We start from the raw sequence: 22,669 nt of genomic DNA on the forward strand, positions 1-22,669 counted from the left end.
TAACCCTGTTGCCTTCTCTACCGACTTGGTATTACGTTGGTAGTAACCCTAAGAAGGTATTTTCATCAAAATGAATTCTAAATGCATCTAAGTCTTAAAAACATTAAAAAATGAAATAGTGGTTTTCAACCGGGGCAGGCCGCCCCCAGAGGACATTTACCAATATTTAGGGACATTTTTGATTTGCCACAACTTAGAAGTGGGGATGCTCCTGGCAGCTAGTGGGGTAGAGGCCGGGATGCTGCTCAACATCCTGCAATGCACAGAACAGCCTCACAACAAAGACTCACTTGCCCCAAAATGTCTATAGTGCCAAGGTGGAGAAACCCTGTTCTGTATGACCACGCAGCTATGAAAAGGACCAGGTTAGATGGGATATGCTGACATAGAAAGATCATCAAGATATAGTTGAGGGAAGCAAGGCACACACCAATGTGTATCTCCTGATTCCTATGTGTGAACGTGCGTGTGTACAGGTAAGTATAGATGATTTTCAAAGAAAAGTTTTCAGAAAGAATACATAATAAATTTAAAATTAGTGACCTTTGGGTAGAGTGGAGCATGGCTTTCGTGTTTCATTTTGTGCTTGTGTTTTTGCACCATTTACACATATCATTTATTTTGTGATGTCATCAAGAGTTACAAAGGGATATGGGGAACTACACCTTTCTCTGTTAAAAAGAAAACTTTATAAATTCTATTTTAAAAATATAAGAAGGGTACCTGTGTATATTTTAACTTAGTTAAAATGTAAAATTTTGTCAGCAAACTATTAATGTGACTGTAACTTTAACATAGACTTACCAGTAATTCTTTTTCCTACAGTTAAAAAATTTGCTCAGGAACAAATTGCACCTTTGGTTTCAACCATGGATGAAAATTCGAAAATGGAGAAATCAATAATACAAGGATTATTTCAACAAGGGGTATATTTTATAATTCTTCCAGTTTCAAGCTTTTATAAAAACATTTTGGTGTTAAAATATAGGCATATTTTTAAATTTAGGGACTGTAATGATAGCACAATGAACCCTTCATTTCCTAGTCAAAATTATCTGTTTTCTTTTTTTGGTTGAAATCCTACTTAATATTTATGTACTTAAAAGTTTTTAAAAATGGAATTAACATTTTGAATTGGAAATGCTATATATTTTAAGGAAAAGTTTGGAAGTAAGATGGTAATTTATTTGTACCTTTAGACCAGTGGTTCTCAACTGGGGGCAGTTTTGCCCTCCAGGGGACATTGGGCAACGTCTAGAGACATCTTTGGTTGCCACAGCTGAGGTGTGCTACTGGCCTCTAGTGGGATAGAGACAAGGCATGCTGCTCAACATCCTGTAGTGCACAGGACAACTGCCACAACAAAGAATTATCCAACCCAGTGCCACCGTGAAGAAACCCTACTTTAGATAGTAACACTTCATAGCATAGTTTATATTCTACCTGAATCTCTATGTAAGTGATAAACTTAGAAGCAGAGGTGATACATGAATTCCACATTAAGCCGGCAACAGATTCCCATCTTTCCAAGTCACATAGCTCTTTAATGGAAATACAACATATGAAATAGATACAAGTAAAACCGCTCTCACTGTGATAGGGGGAGAGGCTATTAGCATAGGGGCTTCTAGAAGAACATTTTTTAAATCACCACACTCATCATTTCTCACTTCTCCAGAGGTATAAAATATTTATTTTTTTATTTTTAATACTAAAGATGTCCCAGAACAAGGTGGCTGCGATTCAGAGCCATTGGCCTAAATCTTGTCTGCCATCCAGTTTGAAAAATAACCATTGCCACTTAGCTAGATAGTTTTATTTATTTCTGTTTTAAAGCAACCAGCTTTTTTTATACCGTGTGTAGTAGCGATTCTTCCATCTTTCTTTTAGCAGTCAAACTCTTGGGAAAATGGAATCTTATATGGAGTCATAGTGGTCAAACAGGAGGCCGATGTGGAGAAGAGATGGACTCTGTGAGTCCATTCCTCAGCCGGGTTTTATTTCTATTGCTTGCAGACCCTCTAGGCTTCTGGAAGCAGTCTCACAGTTTCACAGCGTGAGATCTCCCCTGTGCTGGTGGTTTCTGCAGCGGGGCTGTCTGCAGAGTGATGCATTGCCTGCACCCTGCTACTCATCTCCACAAACCGCTGCTGCACAGATGCAGCCTCACCTGCCTCCTTACTCCCATTGTCATGGCTTTTTGGCATAATGGCTTGCAAAAACAATATTTCCACTTTGGGAGAGATTAGTGACTTTTTTAGAGAAGCAATGTCTCTGGCATCTGCTCAAGACATTGTAATGAGGTAGCCAGAGTGCCCTACTCGGTCCTCAGGCAAACCCAGATCCTTCCGTTCTTCCTCATTTCTGGTTTTATCACCATTCAGTCACTCCCATTTCTGGTTGTTTTCCTGTTGTAGCCCAAAATGTAACAGCCACAGCCCTGACTGCAGCATAGTGTGACTCCATGAATGTCTAGAGAGAGACTGAGAGAATTATCCTTCTATTAACAGCGGTGGGCCTTGAATTACACAGGCACACATTCTCTTTGTGAAATTGAGAGTACTATGTGAGCTTCAGTAGTGACAGAACGGGGTTGTTGGAAAGGCTTGGCTGGCACTGGTCATGTTTACAGGCACCCGTTCTTTGGCTAGTGTGACTCTAGCAAACACCACCACCTCTGCTAACCATCCTGAACTATTGAAGGTGGCATAAAAGGAATGGTCATTCAATTATTAACTTGTCGAAAAAGTCAAGGTGAAAGAACCTGACTGGAAGAAACTTTGCCGAATGAAACCGTAGACATTCCCATTGAGGAGTAGGCTATTTTCTTCTGTTTCCTTATTACATTGAAATCAGCATAAGGTGAGTAGGGCATGTTGAAAAACCAAAACTCCACCTACCTTCTTTAAGCAGGCAACAACAGTTCTTAGCAAGAAAGGTCATCTAAGTATTTTTATATAAGATATTTTCTCATTCCATTAAGCTACACTTTAAAGCATTTTACCTCACATTATTTTTTGAATCCCAAAAGGAAGCAAATGATGGAATATAATTTTATCCTTTTCAAATATACAGTTTCTGTTACAGATTTTTTTGTTACCTATGGAAAAATTGCCATACCAAATTAAAATAAAATATACATACAAAATTTTAAAATTAAGAATAAATATGGTGGCCAGGTGCAGTGGCTCACACCTGTAATCCCAGCACTTTGAGAGGTTGAGGCAGGTGGATCACCTGAGGTCGGGGGTTCGAGACCAGACTGGCCAACATGGCAAAACCCATCTCTACTACTACTACTACTACTACTACTACTAATAATAATAATAATAATAAAATTAGCTGGGCGTGATGGTAGGCACCTGTAATCCCAGTGACTTGGGAGGCTGAGGCACGAGAATCACTTGAACCCGGGAGGTGGAGATTGCAGTGAGCTGAGATCGCACCACTGCACTCCAGCCTGGGAGACAGAGCAAGACTCTGTCTCCAAAAAAAAAAAGCAAATATGGTTACATTTGATTTTTTAACTTGTTCTTGCAAGAAATTTCCCCATATAAAAATAGCTTTCTTAATCTATGTTGCCTTGTTTTTTCTTTAGTTGATGGGTATTGAAGTTGACCCAAAATATGGAGGTACAGGAGCTTCATTTTTATCCACTGTGATCGTGATAGAGGAATTAGCCAAAGTTGATGCATCTGTGGCTGTCTTTTGTGAGGTCCAGAACACACTCATTAACACAATGATTAGAAAACATGGAACAGAAGAACAAAAGGCCACCTATTTGCCTCAGCTCACTACAGAAAAAGTGAGTTGAGATAAAGTGTTGATCTAATGGATCTAATCTTTAATAAGTTTACAATATTTTCAGGAAAAAAGTAGCTGCAATGTTGACCTTACTATCCAAGACCACAGTGCAGTATCATTAATTCAAGCAATGCTCAATAAATTAATGCTGCTGGAAAAGTACACTCTACCTCTTATTTGCCACTTGGAAATTTAGAAAATAATCATCAGATAATAAAATTATTTCTTTTTGTCCTAATTATATTTTCTAATACCTTTGTTGATGGTTTCATTTACATTGTGATGTGTTTCTACTGTGATTATTAAAATCAATTTCAATGAGTATGTGTTCGTACGTCTTTAAGTTTGTCTTGGACAAATAGGGTATATTTTTGGAAAATAATACTTTCAGAACACCATTGCTATTTTCATAAATATAGGCTTTTTAAAAAAGCAGCTAAAGATTTGATTTACAAATGTCCATTTTTCCATAAGTATTTGTTATACAGAGTATAAATACAGTTATTAATTTGGACATTTTTTTATCCCATATGTAGGTAGGAAGTTTCTGCCTCTCAGAGGCTGGAGCAGGTAGTGACTCATTTGCTTTGAAGACCAGAGCTGATAAAGAGGGAGATTATTATGTTCTCAATGGATCAAAGATGTGGGTCAGCAGTGCTGAGTACGCGGGGCTCTTTCTGGTGATGGCGAATGTAGACCCTACCATTGTAAGTTTGAAAACGAAATTTCTTTCTTTTTCCAAACCCCTTCTTTTCTCTTTCTTTATCTTTTCCTCCTTCTGTTTCCTTTTTATGACTTCATCTTGAACTCTTTAGTCTTCTCAGTACTGAAAATGTCAGACTTGAGCTGACCTTTTTTTGCTTTATTTATTAATCTCCTAAAGTAAATATTGTTGACAAAATTATTAATTAGAGTCGGCCCACCATATCCATGGATTCAGCCAACTCCGGATTGAAAATATTTGGTAAAAAAAAAAAAAATTCTGCAAAGTTCCAAAAAGTAAAACTTGAATTTGCTTTGTGCCAAGTACCATGTTGAATTCATGTGAATAAAGTGATGTGCATGCATTATATTAGGTATCAAATAATCTAGAGATGATTTAGAGTCTACCGGAGCATGTGCATAGGTTATATGCAAATATTACACCATTTTATATAAGGTACTTGAGCACTGTCAGATTTTGGTATCCATGGGGGGTCCTGGAACCACTCCCCCACAGATATGGAGGGATGACTGTTTGTGGAGGACCAGTTGTTACTTATCTCCCAATGTGTTATATAGTAGGCTAATCTTTTTTTCTTTTCCTATTTTTTTTTTGATGTGGAGTCTCGCTGTATCGCCCAGGCTGGAGTGCAGTGGTGTGATCTCACCTCACTGCAACCTCCTCCTCCTGAGTTCATGAGATTCTGCTGCCTCAGCCTCCCAAGTATGTGAGACTACAGGTGCGCACCACCACGCACAGCTAATTTTTGCATTTTTTGTAGAGACAGGGTTTCTCCATGTTGGCCAGGTTGGTCTCGAACTCCTGACATTGGGTGATCTGTCTGCCTCGGCCTCCCAAATTGCTGGGATTATAGGCGTGAACCACTGCACCCGGCCCTAATCTTTAATTTTGTTGAATTTCCAATTTTCCGTTTAGTAATGAAGAATTTAAGTACCTATTTAGTACATTTATTTTTAAGAATACTTTATTCAGTTGGAAAATAGACATATAGCAAAATGATAAATACATTTTTTCATCGGTAATTACAGTATTTTCACTAATGTAACAATTGAATTAAATTGTTAAAACTTTTTTTCTTTTTTTTTTTTTGAGACGGAATTTCTCTCTGTCACCCAGGCTGGAGTGCAAGGCCATGATCCCGGCTCACTGCAATCTCCGCCTCCTGGGTTCAAGCCATTCTCCTGCTTCAGCCTCCTGACAAGCACCTGACACCACGCCCAGCTAATTTTTGTATTTTTAGTAGAGACGTTGTTTCACCATGTTGGCCAGACTGGTCTCAAACCCCTCACTTCAGGTGATCCGCTCAACTCGGCCTCCCAAAGTGCTGGGGTTATAGGCATGAGCCACCATGCCCGGCCTAAAACTTTACATAGTAAAATTAAATTGAGAACATGGCATTCTCATGATTATATAATCGTGTAATAATAATTTTAATATTTATAATGGCCTCTGAAAAAGTGAAAGAAATGGTAAGGTTCTTGGATCTCATGTCCTCTAGTTGCCCTCGTTTCATAATGCCCATGTTGCAATTCTGAGTCCGTTAGTATTTATTACTAAAGTCCATTTGTAGTTTTCTTTTTACTTAAACTCTTTAGAAACAAGGCGTTTTATAAATCCAAGTGGTAATAGCGTTTTAAATCTTCTTTTTAGGGATATAAGGGAATTACCACCTTCATAGTAGATCGTGATACTCCGGGCCTTCATATCGGGAAACCTGAAAACAAATTGGGGCTCAGAGCTTCTTCCACCTGCCCATTAACATTCGAAAATGTCAAGGTGGGTGTCTTAGACTAATCAGTAAAAGACTGATGTGAAATAAGCCTTGCATGGAACCACAGGAGGTGTGCAACACAGGTGTCAAAATATTAAGTGGCTATAAGCACACGCAGGAGAGTATGTTGTAAAACCCTGAACAGTGCTCTTTAGTCATGACCAGACAAATGTACTTTTCACAAAAGTGGAAACCTTTCTGCCCAGAAGCTGTCCTGGGAAGCAAGTGTCAAGAATTCATCCCATTTATGTTTCATAACTTACGTACTCTGACCATGTGTACTTGATGAGCTTGAGACTTGTGAACCAAACGGGGCTGCAGAGAAGGAAGTCTGGTGTCAGTGCACTAAAGGCCACAAGATGGGGGTGTTGTTCAGTGAGAGCGGAAACAGCCAGGCTATTAAACGTGAGCAGCAGAAGATCGCGGATGTTAGTGCTGGTGCTGTAGAACTCTCTGTAGGTGGGGCGGGTGGTGTCGGCTTTTCCACCACTCATCACAGAGCCTAATCTTTTTTTTGCATAGCTGTGGGGAGCGAGGGGGAGGATGTCTTTACAGATGTCATTCGGGCTTCACTACTTCACCCCAACTGTTTTCCTCATTCTTACTTTCCCATTTCTTTCTCCATTCTTCCCTGCTCACTCCCCCAACTACCCATGTTTGTAAAACTAAGTATAGTTTTTTATTATTCCTAATTCTTTGTGTTTTTTTTGGACTGTGAATAAGCATTTTCATCTGTTTCTTCTCTCTTCCTCTTTCTCTTTCTTGTGCATACACCTGTGTACACACGCACACACACACATGCCCCACAGTTGATTTTTATGAGGATGAATGGTCTCAACAGCAGAAAGGCTTACTACACTTGTTTTTGCAAGTATTTGCAGATTTTTGTAGTTCCTAATCTGTTATCTTACACTGTAGCCTACAGATAAGAATTGGGGGGGAGTATTAATTTATGTTATTGATGAATTCTATGAGATTCCCTTACTCTGGATTCACTCATCCATTCAATACCTGTGCAAGGCTCTGGAGGATGCGGTCATGAACAGCACGAACGTGAGTCCTTTTCCTCAGAGAGCTGTGGAAAACAGTGTAGAGGGAGACAGAGAGGCCAGCAAGTTCTGTGAGACAGCTGGCACACGAATTGGGAGGCTATGCCTACTTACAAATACATAATCAAAATGAATCGTGTAAAATGAAACTGAGAAATAAGTGCACATTTGTATTTTCAGGTTCCAGAAGCCAAGATCTTGGGACAAGTTGGGCATGGCTATAAGTATGCCATAGGGAGTCTTAATGAAGGTAGAATAGGAATCGCTGCACAGGTAAGTCCAATGTAAACTCTTCCTTGATGCTAGTCAATTAAAATGTGAAAAGAAAAAAATGCAATGAGACCAGTGAAAATTTGGAAGCTTGTGGACACAAGATGGCATCATTCCCTTACATGAGGGATAGAATGGCTTCTGATTATTTCTTTCAAATTCCCTTTTGGTCAATTATGTCAGTGTCTATAGAACCAAACAATGGCCTGGTGGTAACAGTGTTTCTGCTTTGAGAACATTAAAGTATTATCTAATACCTGAACCAATAACTTTTAAAATGTATTGTAAATTAAATATGGCACTTAAAAAAATCTACTTTTCAAAGCATGAAATTCATTCTGGAAGGAATGTTTTACATTAGGGATAAATAATATTCATTCCACTGTGTAGTAAAGATCTCTTATCTATAGTTAATAAAAGATTTGTTGCTTACTGTTTTGCATGTGAAAACTGGGCAATGTTTTTGGCAGCACATGAAATAAAATAGCCACAGTTAAATAGATATATAAAATGAGAACTATTCAAAAATTTTTTTACCAAATTTGGCTTTTATAATGCATATTGTGTTTTTCTATTAAGTGATATTAGTTATTTTCCAGATTAACAAAATTAATAAGGTCTTTGGCTTAACTATAGATTGTGTCATTTTTGTAGATTGTGTGTGTGTGTGTGTGTATATATATATACACATATATATATAAAATTTTTTTTTTTTGAGACTGAGTCTCGCTCTGTTGCCCAGGCTGGAGTGCAGTGGCACGATCTCGGCTCACTGCAAGCTCTGCCTCCCGGGCTCACGCCATTCTCCTGCCTCAGCCTCCGGAGTAGCTGGGACTACAGGTGCCCGCCACCAGGCCCGGCTAATTTTTTGTATTTTTAGTAGAGATGGGGTTTCATCGTGTTAGCCAGGATGGCCTCGATCTCCTGACCTCGTGATCCACCTGCCTCTGCCTCCCAAAGTGCTGGGATTGCAGGTGTGAGCCACTGCACCCGGCCTTTGTAGAGTATATTTTTAATCAGTGATTATACAAAACTCAAGAACTTAGAGCTTTTCAATTTTGAAGATGTTACATATATATTAGCTATTGGAATAAATATTAGATTATTACTCTAGATTTTTTTCTGCTGCTGTTACTTTGCTAACTATTTTTAGACCATAACTTAGTCCAGTTTTCCTACAATGCTAGACAGTGCGTCACTAAAGAATATTGTTTTATCAGTTCTCTTAAAAGTTTTTCTGTGATTCAACTTAGTTAGAGATGACATTAAAAACTACAATACTAGATCTCATTTTTTTCAGACATATAAATAATATAGATGTTCTGGCAATAAAATACACGGCCTGGGCTTCAGTCTAATTACTCCAAGTTATCTAATAACCTAATTAAAAGTTAAGGTCAGGTAGTTACTATGTCAGTGGATGCCTTTGAGAGGAAGAGGCACATGGAGTGTAACAGTGAACTGAAGGCATCTGTCCTCGAAACCTTGCAGGCAAAGAGAATTCAGTTTTTAAGTGTTTGTAGTAGAAACATTTTACTAAGGTAGAAAAGCCCATTTTGATGGATAACTGATCATTTCAGCCTTCATTTCAATATAGGGTATTATTTATGTACAAATTTTAGCTGTAAGGGTATAGTGACATCATCGTATCTCACAGCCAAGAGTGCAGTGAGTCTGCTGCGTCATGTGAATTTGGGGTTTGTGGTTTTCTTGTGCCTTTAATTTTTAACATATTATTCTGTTTTCTAGGGAGTTCAAAATAAAAGACTAAAAGAAAATGTGAATGAATACTAATGAAATAAATTGATAAGTTTGCTGGGCATTTCCCCCAAAAGCTTTTGCTGTTGATTTTCTAAAACCATAATTTGACATAATTAGATAGTGATTTAATGGCTACCTAATGTTGACACTTAGAAACCATTTCTAAGCTTGAATCATATAATAGATATCAAAGTTGGTTAGCAGTGAGACAGTTCAACTAAAATTGTCACCATGTCCTGTGTAAATTAATGTTTTTTACTAGATGCTTTCTATGCATTGCTTTCAACCCTAGCTGTATATTAAGTCACTAAGGAGTTTTATAAAGTTGAGCTTTAGGTCACACTCCTCCACCTACTCTACTCCCAAGATTTGGATCCAGTCATTAGGCCTGGGTGTCAGTATTGTTTTAAATCAGGTTCCCCAAATGATTCTGTGGTGCAGCTCGGGTTCAGAACCACTGCTCTCTTATGTTCTAATGTCCTTCCCATTGAAGCTCTCATTAATCCTAATCATATACAAAATAGACGGGAAGGTACAAAGTTAAGACGTGATCTTCCACATTTCACTTCTAGAAGAACTGGAGGGAGTTCCTCTACAGTCTTCAAGGCCAGTTCTGAGCAAAACTTGTATGGCTCATTTTATACCTGGAGAATCAAAGCTTAAAGAAGATTCCTAAAAAGTAATCTTAACCTGAAAAGGTTGTGAGGTTGTGTGGACACAGCCTTGCTGGGAGATTTACCTCTGCTAGAATTAAATATGCTCATATTCACATGAAATCACTCAGACTTTTCTCCCAATTATTGGACGTTCAGTTCTACAAATGCAGTGGGCGAAGATGTGTTATGAACACACACCTCACCACCTCAGCATCTCCAGTTCTTCCCCTACCCCAATCATTCCATTTATGTTTAGAAGGAATTCACAACTTGGATAATTAAACTTGTAACAAAGTAAGAAATTCTGATCTTTTTCTTTCTTTCTTTTTTTATCTATTAACAGATGCTGGGACTGGCACAAGGATGTTTTGACTATACAATTCCATATATTAAAGAAAGGATGCAATTTGGCAAACGACTGTTTGATTTTCAGGTGTATAATTATTAAGGTCTTTCTGCTGCGCTGGACTTCCCCAGCTTCCTGTTAATGAAGGGCTGTGTTGAAAGCCATTGAGGGAATCCCCTCAGGGGGATTTTAATGGGAGATGGGTAGGGGAGGAAGGAATAGGTCTCAGGGAGTGTACTTGTGAATACCTTGATCTTTGCCAAGGGCAGAGGAGTAGTCCTTGAGGCCAGGCTGTGGTGCGATTCAGGATATCCTGGTGAGCACTATGAAGCTGTCTCCTCACTGCTTCAGAAGCTCAGGGCAGGGGTCTGGAGTCAGACTTCCTGGATTCAAATCCTGGTTCTTTCACTTACTAGCTTTAGGCCTTAGGCAAGTGACCTCATTCTAGTCTTAAACTGCCTCATCTATAAAATAACGATAAAACTACTTACTTACCCAGTTTTAAATGAGGTATGTGTAAAGTGTTTCACACATTGCATGGGTATAACAAGTGCTCAGTAAATGGTAACACTTGTTATGGGCCCCCATTCAGACCAGAACCATATGGTAATCCTCAGAGGACTGTACTTTGACACCTACGTCTCATGGAAGACACAGTTTGCTGCATTAAATACAAATGAGGTGCTCTCAGTCAAGCACTTGGGTAATACTGGTTTGGTCCAGTGCCGTGGCTTCTCAGAGTTCCCCAGGCAACCTGGGGATTCCTTGGTGGCAGTGGTATTCTTCCTGCCCTCCTTGAGGTCTTGCCAGGGTGGGGGCAGCCTGGAGTGGCAGCTTACCAAACCTTTTAGGCAACCTGAAGGCATGTCACCTAAAATTCCAGAATAATTACTTTACATGGTTGCAAAACGTCCCTTAAGCAGCTCTAGGCTCCAAGTACAATTTCTGATTGCACTGCTAGCTGTCACATTGTATTGTCTTCAGGTTTATAATAATGACTAGGCCTCATATGAGCACACTCAGGTTGCACATGTGTAGAGATACGAGGCTGTGGACATGCACAGTCATTTCAAGACCCAGAAGGACTGAGCATGGCAGGCCCGGCCAGTGCCTACCGCAGCCCATGCTGTCATTCCCATCTTATGCCTAGGAACCCGAAGCACATGGAAGCTGAGTTCCCAAGGTCATAAAGCTAATATGGTGCCAAAAGTAGAGGTATTTTTTGGTCTTGGCCTCTAGTCGAATTTTTATTATACTAGAGTACTTTCTCAGAGCCAGCTACCACAAAGATTGCAGTGAAAGAGACAGAATGTAAAGGTTGTTTTGAAGGGAGGCTTTTGATCTTCTTTATGCATAGGAAACTGTGTTCTTGTGCATATAGATAGACAGATTGATAGATGGAAGGGGTCAGGTATACTAACAGGTATAATCATAATGACATCTTTAGAGATGCCTAGTAGGGGTAGTTAAAAGAACACTTAGATTTTTTAAATTCATTAATTAATTTATTTTATTTTATTTTATTTTTTTGAGACAGAGTCTCGCTGTGTCACCCAGGCTGGAATGCGGTGGCGTGATCTCGGCTCACTGCAAGCTCCGCCTCCCGGGTTCACACCATTCTCCTGCCTTAGCCTCCCGAGTAGCTGGGACTACAGGCGCCTGCCACTGTGCCTGGCTAATTTTTTGTATTTTTAGTAGAGATGGGGTTTCACCGTGGTCTCGATCTCCTGACCTTGTGATCTGCCTGCCTCGGCCTCCCAAAGTGCTGGGATTACAGGCGTGAGCCACCACGCCCAGGCTAATTTAGTTTTTAAAAATTTTGTGGGTACACAGGTACCCACAAACATTTATGGGGTACATGAGATGTTTTGATAGAGACATGCTATGTGAAATAAGCACATCAAGGAGAAGACATTTTGATCTTAAAAAGCAACATTATTATAGCTGTATAATGCTTTGATTAAAGTTCGTAGAGTTTTTTCTAACACGTCATCTCATGTTTGTTTTGCATGCATTTGTTCATATCTTTCTGACCTCGAGACTACATGGTCCTTGAGGGTAGAGACCAGCCTATTCATCTTTATTAATTTCAATTGTTTATTCAGTATAAATTTATTTAGCATGTTCTCCATGCCAGGCCTTGTGTTCACAATGTAGTTAGGGAACGAGTATTCAGCAATGGTGAGTTCTTGTAGAGCAGGAGACATGCGTCAGTCACTTTCCTGCCTCTCTCAGTACTTAATGTGGCAAATGGAATAGACAGCATGGATGGTGACTGTCGGTTTAATTGAACTGAATGTATTTTGCAAAAATAATCAGAATCTCTGAGTTCCACATAAAAAGCCAAACTCCTAGAACAGTGATACTTGTATAGAAACAGACAAATTCACTGATGGAACAAAACAGAAAAGCCGGAAATAGACCCATGCATATATGCAGATTTGATGTATGATAGAGATGGCATTACAGATCACCGAGTGGGAATATTCCTTCTGTGTGAGAAAATAATGAAACTGTATTCCTACCTCACACCATACACTGAAAATAGATGTCACATGTAAAGACATAATGTTAAAAGCAAAACTTTAAAGATTTTAGGAGAAAACAGAGAATATTTTTATAACCTCATAGTAGTAAAGGTTTTTGTAAACAGACACAAAAAGGACTAATCCTAAAGATAAGATGGGTGGTAAGATTGGTAAATTTTTTTCCTGGAAAGATGCTATAAAGTGAAAAGATAAATCACAGGGGAGAAGATACTGACTCTGCACATAGGTTTGTGGGTGTTTAACTTACTATTATGCTTCATAGCCTACATATATGGAACATCGTCTTTTTTTGTACATATGAAATTGTCATGTGTATCACATATTTCAGGAAGAGAAAGAGAAGAATCTGTAGGGTATTAACGAACAGTGCTGTTTTTCTCCAGCTTGTCCCTCCCTTTTGTTTAGGAAAGGCCATTCCTGGGATTCGTGTGTGATTGCCTTAATCAAGGTTCACTGTCTTAATATTCACCACACATTATTATAATTATTTAATTGTCTGTTCTCCCTGCTGGACTATATATTATAAATCATGAGAACAAGGAACTCTGGCTGTACTGTTCAGTGCACTGCCTCCGTCACACTCAGGGCGGTGCCTGCCATCTCAGAGGTGCCCAGTAACTATCTGGGTGGATGGATAGGTTAGGCATGAGAAACATTTCAGTTTGTAATAAACATCTGTGCCTGTTATTTCCAGGAAATTGTTTACAAATGTTAATGTTTGTATTCTGGCTCACTAAGTTAACTGTTGTTTCTTTCATTGGCAAACATTTAGTGTGGACCTAATCACCCTCTAAAATTTCAGGGTGGTAGTAATTGGTGCTTCATATATTCTTCATTGCTTTGTAGCTAACATCTTTTAATGCCTGGAAGCCATATGCAAAATCAAAATTTTCTTAATTCAAGCAAATAAAGAATATATTCAAAGTTTTGCTGTGCCAGGATTTAATTTAAGCTCAATTTTGATCAAAAGAGAGTTGAAATAATTATTAAATGTAACAGTCAAGTGTCTAAACCTAACTTTATGATACTTTACTATTTAAATCTTGACAATCATGAAGAATTTGAAGTTTTTCTAGGAAAAGAGGATTTAACGTTACTTATAATGTCACATTTCATTTTAGATTACAAATTTTAAAGTGTTTAAAAGACATGAATGTGAATTTCCTTTGGGGTATATTTTGAGTCTGTCAGTGTTGTGTATCTAGGCAGGACTTTCAGGTTGAGGTGCTTTTTTAAAATCATAATTCTCTAACTTGGGCCTGACTGTTACAGGGCCTCCAACACCAAGTGGCTCACATGGCCACCCAGCTGGAAGCTGCAAGATTACTAACATACAACGCTGCTAGGCTTTTAGAAGCTGGAAAGCCATTCATAAAAGAAGCATCAATGGCCAAATACTATGCATCAGAGGTAAGAAAAAAAAAAAAGGAAAAGAAAAAGTAATTTAGCCTTCTTTTTTTTTTTCCAGATATATACTTATTAACATTTTCTCTTGGGATTGTTGATTGTACTTTGGTTGTTTTTCAAGTTAAGATAACATGGCCTCTTATTTCTTATAATAGAAAAGCAAAAAAGGAAAACTGCCGTAGGAAAACGCTTGAATTCTGTGAGGTCTCAATGATTCGTTGAGTAGCCCAGCTCAGCTAGACCACCCATCTCAAACTGCCGTAGGAAAACCTTCAGTTCTGTGAGGTCTCAATGTTTCGTGAGTAGCCCAGCTCAGCTAGACCACCCATCTCAAATCCATGGCTGAGCCTCCTCTGAATGAGGGTGTCATGCCTATGATGTCAAGTTCAGGCAAAGTGAATGCTGTGGAAGATGATGGGTCCATCATATGAACAAATCAGATTTAAAACACCAAGAAAAGATTGTCCAAAACTTTGTACTCATACGTTGGCTTTCTATAGCTAACACATTAGACTGTGGCTAGAGAATTTAGCCAAATCATTGGGCAGCTGTTTCGCAGCCTCAGCGGTATCTTACTCATTCCATGGCTTTAAATTCTCATTTAACCTCTCCAGCCCATAAATTTAAATCTCCTGCCTCAACTTCTTTCTGAATTCCAGACTAACATGTCCAACTTCTGCTTTACCATCAGAACCTGAGCGTCATCTTGACTCCCTGCTTTCCCTCACCCCACACATTGAGTCCAGCATCATCTCTTGTGAATTCTACCCCCCAGATGAATTCTACCCCCAAAAGATTCCTTGAATGGTGTATTTGTCTCCCTCTCCACTGCCACCTCTGTACTGCAGTCACCTTGCTGCTCTCCTGGTCCCTGGTGCTTCCTCCCATCCAGCCTCTCTCGTTTTTCAAAGTGGCAGCGAGGCCATGTCACCTTCCTGCTTGAAACCCTTCAGTGGCTTCTCACAACAAATGGAACTCTATCCGTACTAGATTTCAATTGCTGCTATAACAAATTACCAAAAAGTCAGGGACCTAAAACAACGCAATTTCATTTTCGCTCACTTCTAGAGGTCAGAAATCTGAAATGGGTCTCACTGGAATACAGGGGCTGCCTTTCTGCGGTTCTAGGGGACAGTTGTTTCCAGCTTCTAGGGGCTGCTGACATTCCTTGACTTGTAACCCCTTCCTCCATCTTCAAAGCCAACAATGTGGCGTGTTCAGATCTCTCTTTGACTCTGCTTCCTGCCTCCGTGGTCATGTCACCTTCCATGACTAACTCTCCTGCCTCCTCCTTTTCCTTATAAGGACTCCTATGATTATATTACAGCCACCCAGATAATTCAGGGTAATCTCTCCACCTCATGTCCCTACCCACATCTGCAGAGTCCCTATTGCCATGGAAGGCAGCATATTCACAGCTCTGAGGGATAGGATGTGAACGTCCTTGAGGGGCCATTCTGCAGGGTCTCTCGCTCCTCCATTCTCTGTTCACACTTCACCCCAGTCCCAGCCCACTGGTTGTCTCAGGGGCTGGAAATTGAAGAGTTCATTCTCCCCTTGGAGGCTTTCCACATGTTGGGCCTCAGCTTGAAATGTCCCCTAGCTCATCCGTTACGCCCCCAGTAAACATTTCCTGAATAAATGATATCCCTCAGCAGGCAGATTCACGTGAACAATGCTCTAATTTCTTAAGAAAATGGGGATTTAGTGAAATGGTATGGAGAATGGGACTGAAGAGACAGTGCTAGTTTAAAAGATAACTTCATTCCTTCCAATGCCACTAACAGTGAATCCCTGTTGCTGAAAATGTTATCCAGAAGTGTTTATTATGTAGAAGTTACGTGATTTCAGTGTGTAATTGCACTTGCTTTTGGTAGATTGCAGGACAAACAACCAGTAAATGTATCGAGTGGATGGGGGGAGTAGGCTACACCAAAGATTACCCTGTGGAGAAATACTTCCGAGATGCAAAGATTGGTAAATAGATATTTATTTTTATTTTTATTTTGTTTTATTTGCCTCTGTAGGTATTTTGGCTGCTTTATTTGTCAATTTTATCCTAGGCAAAGGCAATTTTAATTTCTTCAGTATATGTTTATTGGCTGTCTTTATGGGGCTGGATTTTTTTCTTACCTTGTCCTTCAAAAAAAATTGTTCTTTTTTTTTTTTAGATATCAAATTGCCTTTTTAAATGTCTCAACAGGTTATTTAGTAAAACTGCCACAAGTAACAGTCTGAGCTTATGCATCAATTGTTGAAGAATCAAAATCTTCAACTTTTGATTAAACTTTAGTCAGTTTAATCCTGATCCTGGACATCAAAAAACCAAATAGAAAATTGTCATCTCTTAGTCAAAATTACTCTGTGAAATAGTACTATATTCAGGGGACATCAAGTGATGTGACTAGTAACTGTTTTATAGCAAGTGCAGAGGTGATGTTTATAGAGCTATTTCTTGTCTTAACTGTGTGCCAACTCCTCATTGTTCCTTCTGCTTCCTTTTGCTTAAGGTACGATATATGAAGGAGCTTCCAACATCCAGTTGAACACCATTGCAAAGCATATCGATGCAGAATACTGACGTCTGTAGGAGTGGGACCCCTCCCTGGTGTCACTGCTGTAAAATTTTAAACTGTTGTGTCTTGTTAGGAGTAAGTGCCTTGCATGGGAATAAACTTCCACAGCATTCAAATATTTTACTGAAGCCCTTAGTCAGGGTCCTGGGGGTTGGCCTTTTTGGTTTTCTCTTTTCAGGCTGTTTAACTTAGGCACAGGAGATCCACTTTTAAACTTGGGAAATAAGCACCTGTATTTTTTTCCAAAACTGTTTTTAAAGCTCTATACATATATATATTTTTAAATTTGAGACGGAGTCTCACTCTGTCACCCAGGCAAGAGTGCAGTGGCATGATCTCAGCTCACTGCAACCTCGACCTCCTGGGTTCCAGTGATTCTCATGCCTCATCCTCCCAGGTAGCTGGAACTACAGGTGTGCACCACCATGTGTCACTAATTTTTGTGTTTTTAGTAGAGATGGGGTTTTGCCATATTGCCCAGGCTGGTCTCGAACTCCTGGCTTCAAGGGATCACCCACTTTGGCCTCCCAAAGTGCTGGGATTACAGGGATGAGCCACCGTGCTTTGCCGGATATTTGTATTATCATTCTAGTTTCAGAATATACAGAAATTTCATCCCATCATTTTGAAAAATAAAGATATCTGAAGTACAACATTACTTATAGAAATAGTTACTTTGTACTCCTTAATCTTGTGGCATCAGAGGAATATTTGTTATGTAGTAGGCAATTTTTATCCAGTACTTTATAGATTCAACTCTAAGTTGCAAGTGAGGTCAAAACTCATGAAAATTTATTTAGAAAAATCTAAAAATTCTGGTTTTAAATATGAGAATCAGTGGAAAATAAGGGTATAATTTTGTAGGTCATATAATTGAAGAAAATATTATTTTAACAATGTAAAGCAATATGATTTGTTACTATAATTAACCTGTATAAAAGATACATTTCATGGTGGTTTCAGTAGGTCATTTTAAAAACCAATGTGTATTAATTTTCAAGTATAAGGTTTAAGTAATTTGATTGAATAATCAGAAAATATTCAATACAGTGTTGGAATATTCTGTCATGCACTATTTTTCCATTGACAATTTCTGTATTTTAATTGAATACAGTTTCTTCAGTCATGGTTATTGCACTTTATCCTGAATAATAATTCAGAAATTGGGTTTTGGTTCAGTGATTCTCAAGAGAAAGATCTCTTGCCCATTAAGAAGTGTATCAAAATCTCATAAGAAATGAGGGAAAGAAGAGGGCTGTAGAGTTTGAAAAAGTATATTCAATATTAAAATAATTTTATATTTGGGAAGGCAAAAATGAATCTATTGTTTTGCTATACAGGTTATAAACAGGCAAAATCAATAAAATATATACCTGGTTGTATTAGTCTGTTTTCATGCTGCTGATAAAGACATGCCCAAGACCAGGAAGAAACAGAGGTTTAATTGGACTTAGAGTTCCACATGGGTGGGGAGGCCTCAGAATCATGGTGGGAGGTGAAAAGCACTTCTTACACGGCGGCGGCAAGAGAAAATGAGAAAGAAGCAAAAGTGGAAACCCCTAATAAACCCATCAGATCTCGTGCTTATTTACTATCACAAGAATAGCACGGGAAAGACCGGCTCCCGTGATTCAATTACCTCCCCCGGGTGCCTCCCACAACATGTGGGAATTCTGAGAGATGCCATTTAAGTTGAAATTTCAGTGGGGACACAGCTAACCCGTATCATTCTACCCCTGGCCCCTCCAAATCTCATGTCCTCACGTTTCAAAACCAATCATGCCTTCCCAACAGTCCCCAAAGTCTTAATTCATTTCAGCATTAACCCAAAAGTCCACAGACCAAAGTTTCATCTGAGACAAGGCAAGTCCCTTCCACTTATGAACCTGTAAGATCAAAAGTAAACTAGTTACTTCCTAGATACAATGGGGGTACAGGTATTGAGCAAATACAGCCATTCCAAATGGGAGAAATTGGCCGAAACAAAAGGGGAACAGGGCCCATGCAAGTCTGAAGTCCAGTGGGGCAGTCAAATTTTAAAGCTCCAAAATGATCACCTTTGACTCCATGTCTCACATCCAGATTACGCTGATGCAAGAGGTAGGTTCCCATGGTCTTGGGCAGCTCCACCCCTGTGACTTTGCAGGGTACAGCCTCTCTCCTGGCTGCTTTCATGGGCTGGCATGGAGTGTCTGCGGCTTTTTCAGGCGCACAGTGCAAGTTGTCTGTGGATCTACCATCCTGGGGTCTGGAGGACAGTGGCCCTCTTCTCACAGCTCCACTAGGTGGTGCCCCAGTAGGGACTCTGTGTGGGGGCTCCAACCCCATATTTCCCTTCCACACTGCCGTAGAAGAGGTTCTCCATGAGGGACCTGCCCCTGCACCTAACTTCTGCCTGAGCATCCAGGCATTTCCATAAATCTTCTGCAATCTAGGCAGAGGTTCCTAAACTCCAGTTCTTGCTTTCTGTGCACCCACATGCTCAACACCATGTGGAAGCTGTCAAGACTTGAGGCTTCTGCCCCATGAAGCCACAGCCCAAGCTGTACGTTGGCCCCTTTCAGCCACAGCTGGAGCAGCTGGGACACAGGGCACCAAGTCCCTAGTCTGCACACAGCATGGGAACCCTGGGCCCAGCCCTTAAAACCACTTTTTCCTCCTGAGCTCCCAGGCCTGTGATGGGAAGGCCTGCCAGGAAGTTCTCTGACATAGCCTGGAGACATTTTCCCCAGGGTCTTGGGAATTAACATTAGGCTCCTTGCTACTTATGCAAATTTCTGCAACCAGCTTGAATTTCTCCCCAGAAAATGGATTTTTCTTTTCTATTGCATAGTCAGGCTGCAAATTTTCCAAACTTTTATGCTCTGCTTCCCTTATAAAACTGAATGCCTTTAACAGCATCCAAGTTGTCTCTGGAATGCTTTGCTGCTTCAACATTTCTTCTGCCAGATACCCTAAATCATCTCTCTCAAGTTCAAAGTTCCACAAATCTCTAAGGCAGGGGCAAAATGCTGCCAGTCTCTTTGCTAAAACATAACAAGAGTCACCTTTGCTCCAGTTCCCAACAAATTTTTCATCTCCATCTGAGACCATCTCGCCTGAATTTTATTGACAATATCACTATCAGCATTTTGGGCAAAGCCATTCAACAAGTATCTAGGAAGTTTCAAACTTTCCCACATTTTCCTGTCTTCTTCGGAGCCCTTCAAACTGTTCCAACCTCTGCCTGTTACCCAGTTCCAAAGTTGCTTTCATATTTTTGGCTGTCTTTTCAGCAATGCCCCACTCTACTGTTAGCAGTTTACTGTATTAGTCTGTTTTCACACTGCTGATAAAGACATTCCCCAAGATTGGGAAGGAAAAGAGGTTAATTGGACTTACAGTTCCACATTGCTAGGGAGGCCTCAGAATCATGGCGGGAGGTGAAAAGCACTTCTTACATGGTGGTGGCAAGAGAAAATGAAGAAGCAGCAAAAGTGGAAACCCCTGATAAACCCATCAGATATCATGAGACTTACTATCACGAGAATAGCACAGGAAAGACTGGCCCCCATGATTCAGTTACCTCCCCCTGGGCCCCTCCCACAACCTGTGGGAATTCCAGGAGATAAATTCAAGTTGCAATTTCAGTGCAGACACAGCCAAACCATATCACTGGTGACGCCACTTCTTCAGTATTAGGGATTCTCAGTCAGAAGAGACCCCGTCTGTGGTACACTTCCTGAGTCCCCTCAGGAGGAAGGTGGACAACAGAGAAATGAGAGTTTTGATATTTTCTGAAAGAGAAACATGCGTTAGAGATGAAAAATGTTCCCAGGCTCATGCAGTTGCTTAGAATAATCATTACTGTTAAATGAGAAACATTTTAGTACTTTAATGAGAGGATAATGTTTATTTAAAAAACCTGACATTTCCAGAGTAATTTTGCTTTGCACATTCATGTTTATTGACGTGGACTAATTTCTATAATGCAAATCAGAGTTAAATATTAAAAATTGTGTAAATACAATTGACATAGGAATTATATTAAAATATTAGGAAGAAACAAGGACAAATTTAGACCTTGAATCCAAAGAGATAAAGCCTACTTGACTTTCAAATGGAGAGATGATGAAAACCCACTCATTCAGTCTTTCAGAACAAAAAGACCATAATCTGATAAGAGTAGGAGATGGATGAAATGCCCTACAGAGGCCTTGGACATCTTTAATTTCTGTGATTATGTGAAAGAGGTGGACTTTACAGATAATGGAGCAGAAGCCAACATTAGTAAAAAGAATCCCAACTTCTTCCTGTAGAATTAGAAACATGTGAAAGTACAATAAACCTCTTGTTCCAATTACCAGCATCAGAGAGCTTCCCATTTGCATCTGGACCTTGAATTTATATTTATTGATCAAGTTCTAATTTGTATGTATATTTTGTGCATATTCACAAATAACAGTTAAAATTAATTATGTATTATAGTTAATATATGCACCTACCTTCTTCCGTTAGTGAATCAGTAAATGGTAAAATGTGTTATTTTATCATTTTTCCAAAGAGAATGTTGTAGGTTTTCCCTGTAGTTCTTGCATTATAGCTTTTTTTCTGATAACCATGACTTCAGGAGCTTTAAAACTATCTATCTTGCGTTTGTGTCTGGTGGAGAACTAGCCATTAGCCTTCTGAAGCCTGCCATTGTGGTTAATTTGAGGATTGGGCTGTCTTGGGGCTCAGAAGGTAAAGAACTGTTTGAGCAGATGTGTGTGGGCAGCACTGGATTCCACCCAACTGCCAAGTTAGTATTGTTAGAGATTTCATTTTACAACACAAAAATAAGCCCGTGTCAAACATTTTTAAATTATGGAAAGTTAAACCCAGAAAGACCTTAGAGAACCAGCCACCCAACTCTCTCATTTTAAAAGTGAAGGATTCATAGCACAGATTACTTGCCTAAGATCATCCAGGAACAAAGACAAGAATCCAAATGTACTTGGGGACAAGAATTAGTCCCCAAATTCAGTGTTCTTCCTAGTATTAAACATTGCCGCTTTCAACAAATTTTGGATTTCATTCTTGTTATATTTCAGTACTCTTGTTGATTTATTTTAGGTTTAACTGATAAAGAATGAACATTTCAGAAGTGTTAGGACTAATCAGTGTCATTGCTTACAATATGAATCACTTGCCAAAGACACTGGCATTTAGCAAGCTCTCCTCAGCTGTAACCAGCATGTCAAATGGGGGATCCTTTGGTTTCATTGTTATGATGTATTTTTTAAATGTACTAGTCATATCCTTGTTTCTGTATTTTTGCTGATCTTTCATAAAGCAGAAGTTTTGTTTTAATGGTATATATTGGATTATATTCGATGTTACAAAACCAATATTCTATGGAGAATGAAAAAAATAAAGGACTAAATTAACGAGATTTTTGGTACTCTTATAAAGCAAAATTGTTTGTTATACATACAGATGAAATAAGAAAATAATGTAATCTTTCTGTAAGATAGATACATCTTTGTTTACCAAACCAATAGCTTGCCTCTCATATAAGCCAATTTTGTTTGTTTTCAGAGAAGAGGTCTTATAATGTAGACCAAGTTTAAATTCATGATGCTAAAGAAAATTTTGCCAGAGGACCCCTTTTTTTTAAATGGCAAAATAAGCAGCTCTTCAGTAGAGAGTTCACCTCTTTTGAGCACACCTTTGCTGTACAGATATTATCTGGCTGATATGTACACCTGTGCTTTATAGTATTACTTTTAGAAAAT

General features: G+C 39.3%; 1 protein-coding gene across 1 annotated transcript in view; it reads left to right on the forward strand.

Annotated features, from left to right (window-relative positions):
* Positions 1-22,322, forward strand: part of ACADSB (acyl-CoA dehydrogenase short/branched chain) — a 46,030-nt gene extending 23,708 nt beyond the window's left edge. The window contains exons 3-11 of the mRNA XM_050805430.1: positions 826-926; positions 3,599-3,805; positions 4,341-4,511; positions 6,179-6,304; positions 7,529-7,621; positions 10,379-10,468; positions 14,203-14,340; positions 16,215-16,314; positions 16,848-22,322. Coding sequence (XP_050661387.1) covers positions 826-926; positions 3,599-3,805; positions 4,341-4,511; positions 6,179-6,304; positions 7,529-7,621; positions 10,379-10,468; positions 14,203-14,340; positions 16,215-16,314; positions 16,848-16,918 — 1,097 coding nt within the window. The 3' untranslated portion in view covers positions 16,919-22,322. The remainder of the gene's footprint in view (positions 1-825; positions 927-3,598; positions 3,806-4,340; positions 4,512-6,178; positions 6,305-7,528; positions 7,622-10,378; positions 10,469-14,202; positions 14,341-16,214; positions 16,315-16,847) is intronic.
* Positions 22,323-22,669: the final 347 nt, after the last annotated feature.

The sequence above is a fragment of the Macaca thibetana genome, chromosome 9 (assembly GCF_024542745.1).
Source record: "Macaca thibetana thibetana isolate TM-01 chromosome 9, ASM2454274v1, whole genome shotgun sequence".
Lineage (NCBI taxonomy): Eukaryota > Metazoa > Chordata > Mammalia > Primates > Cercopithecidae > Macaca > Macaca thibetana.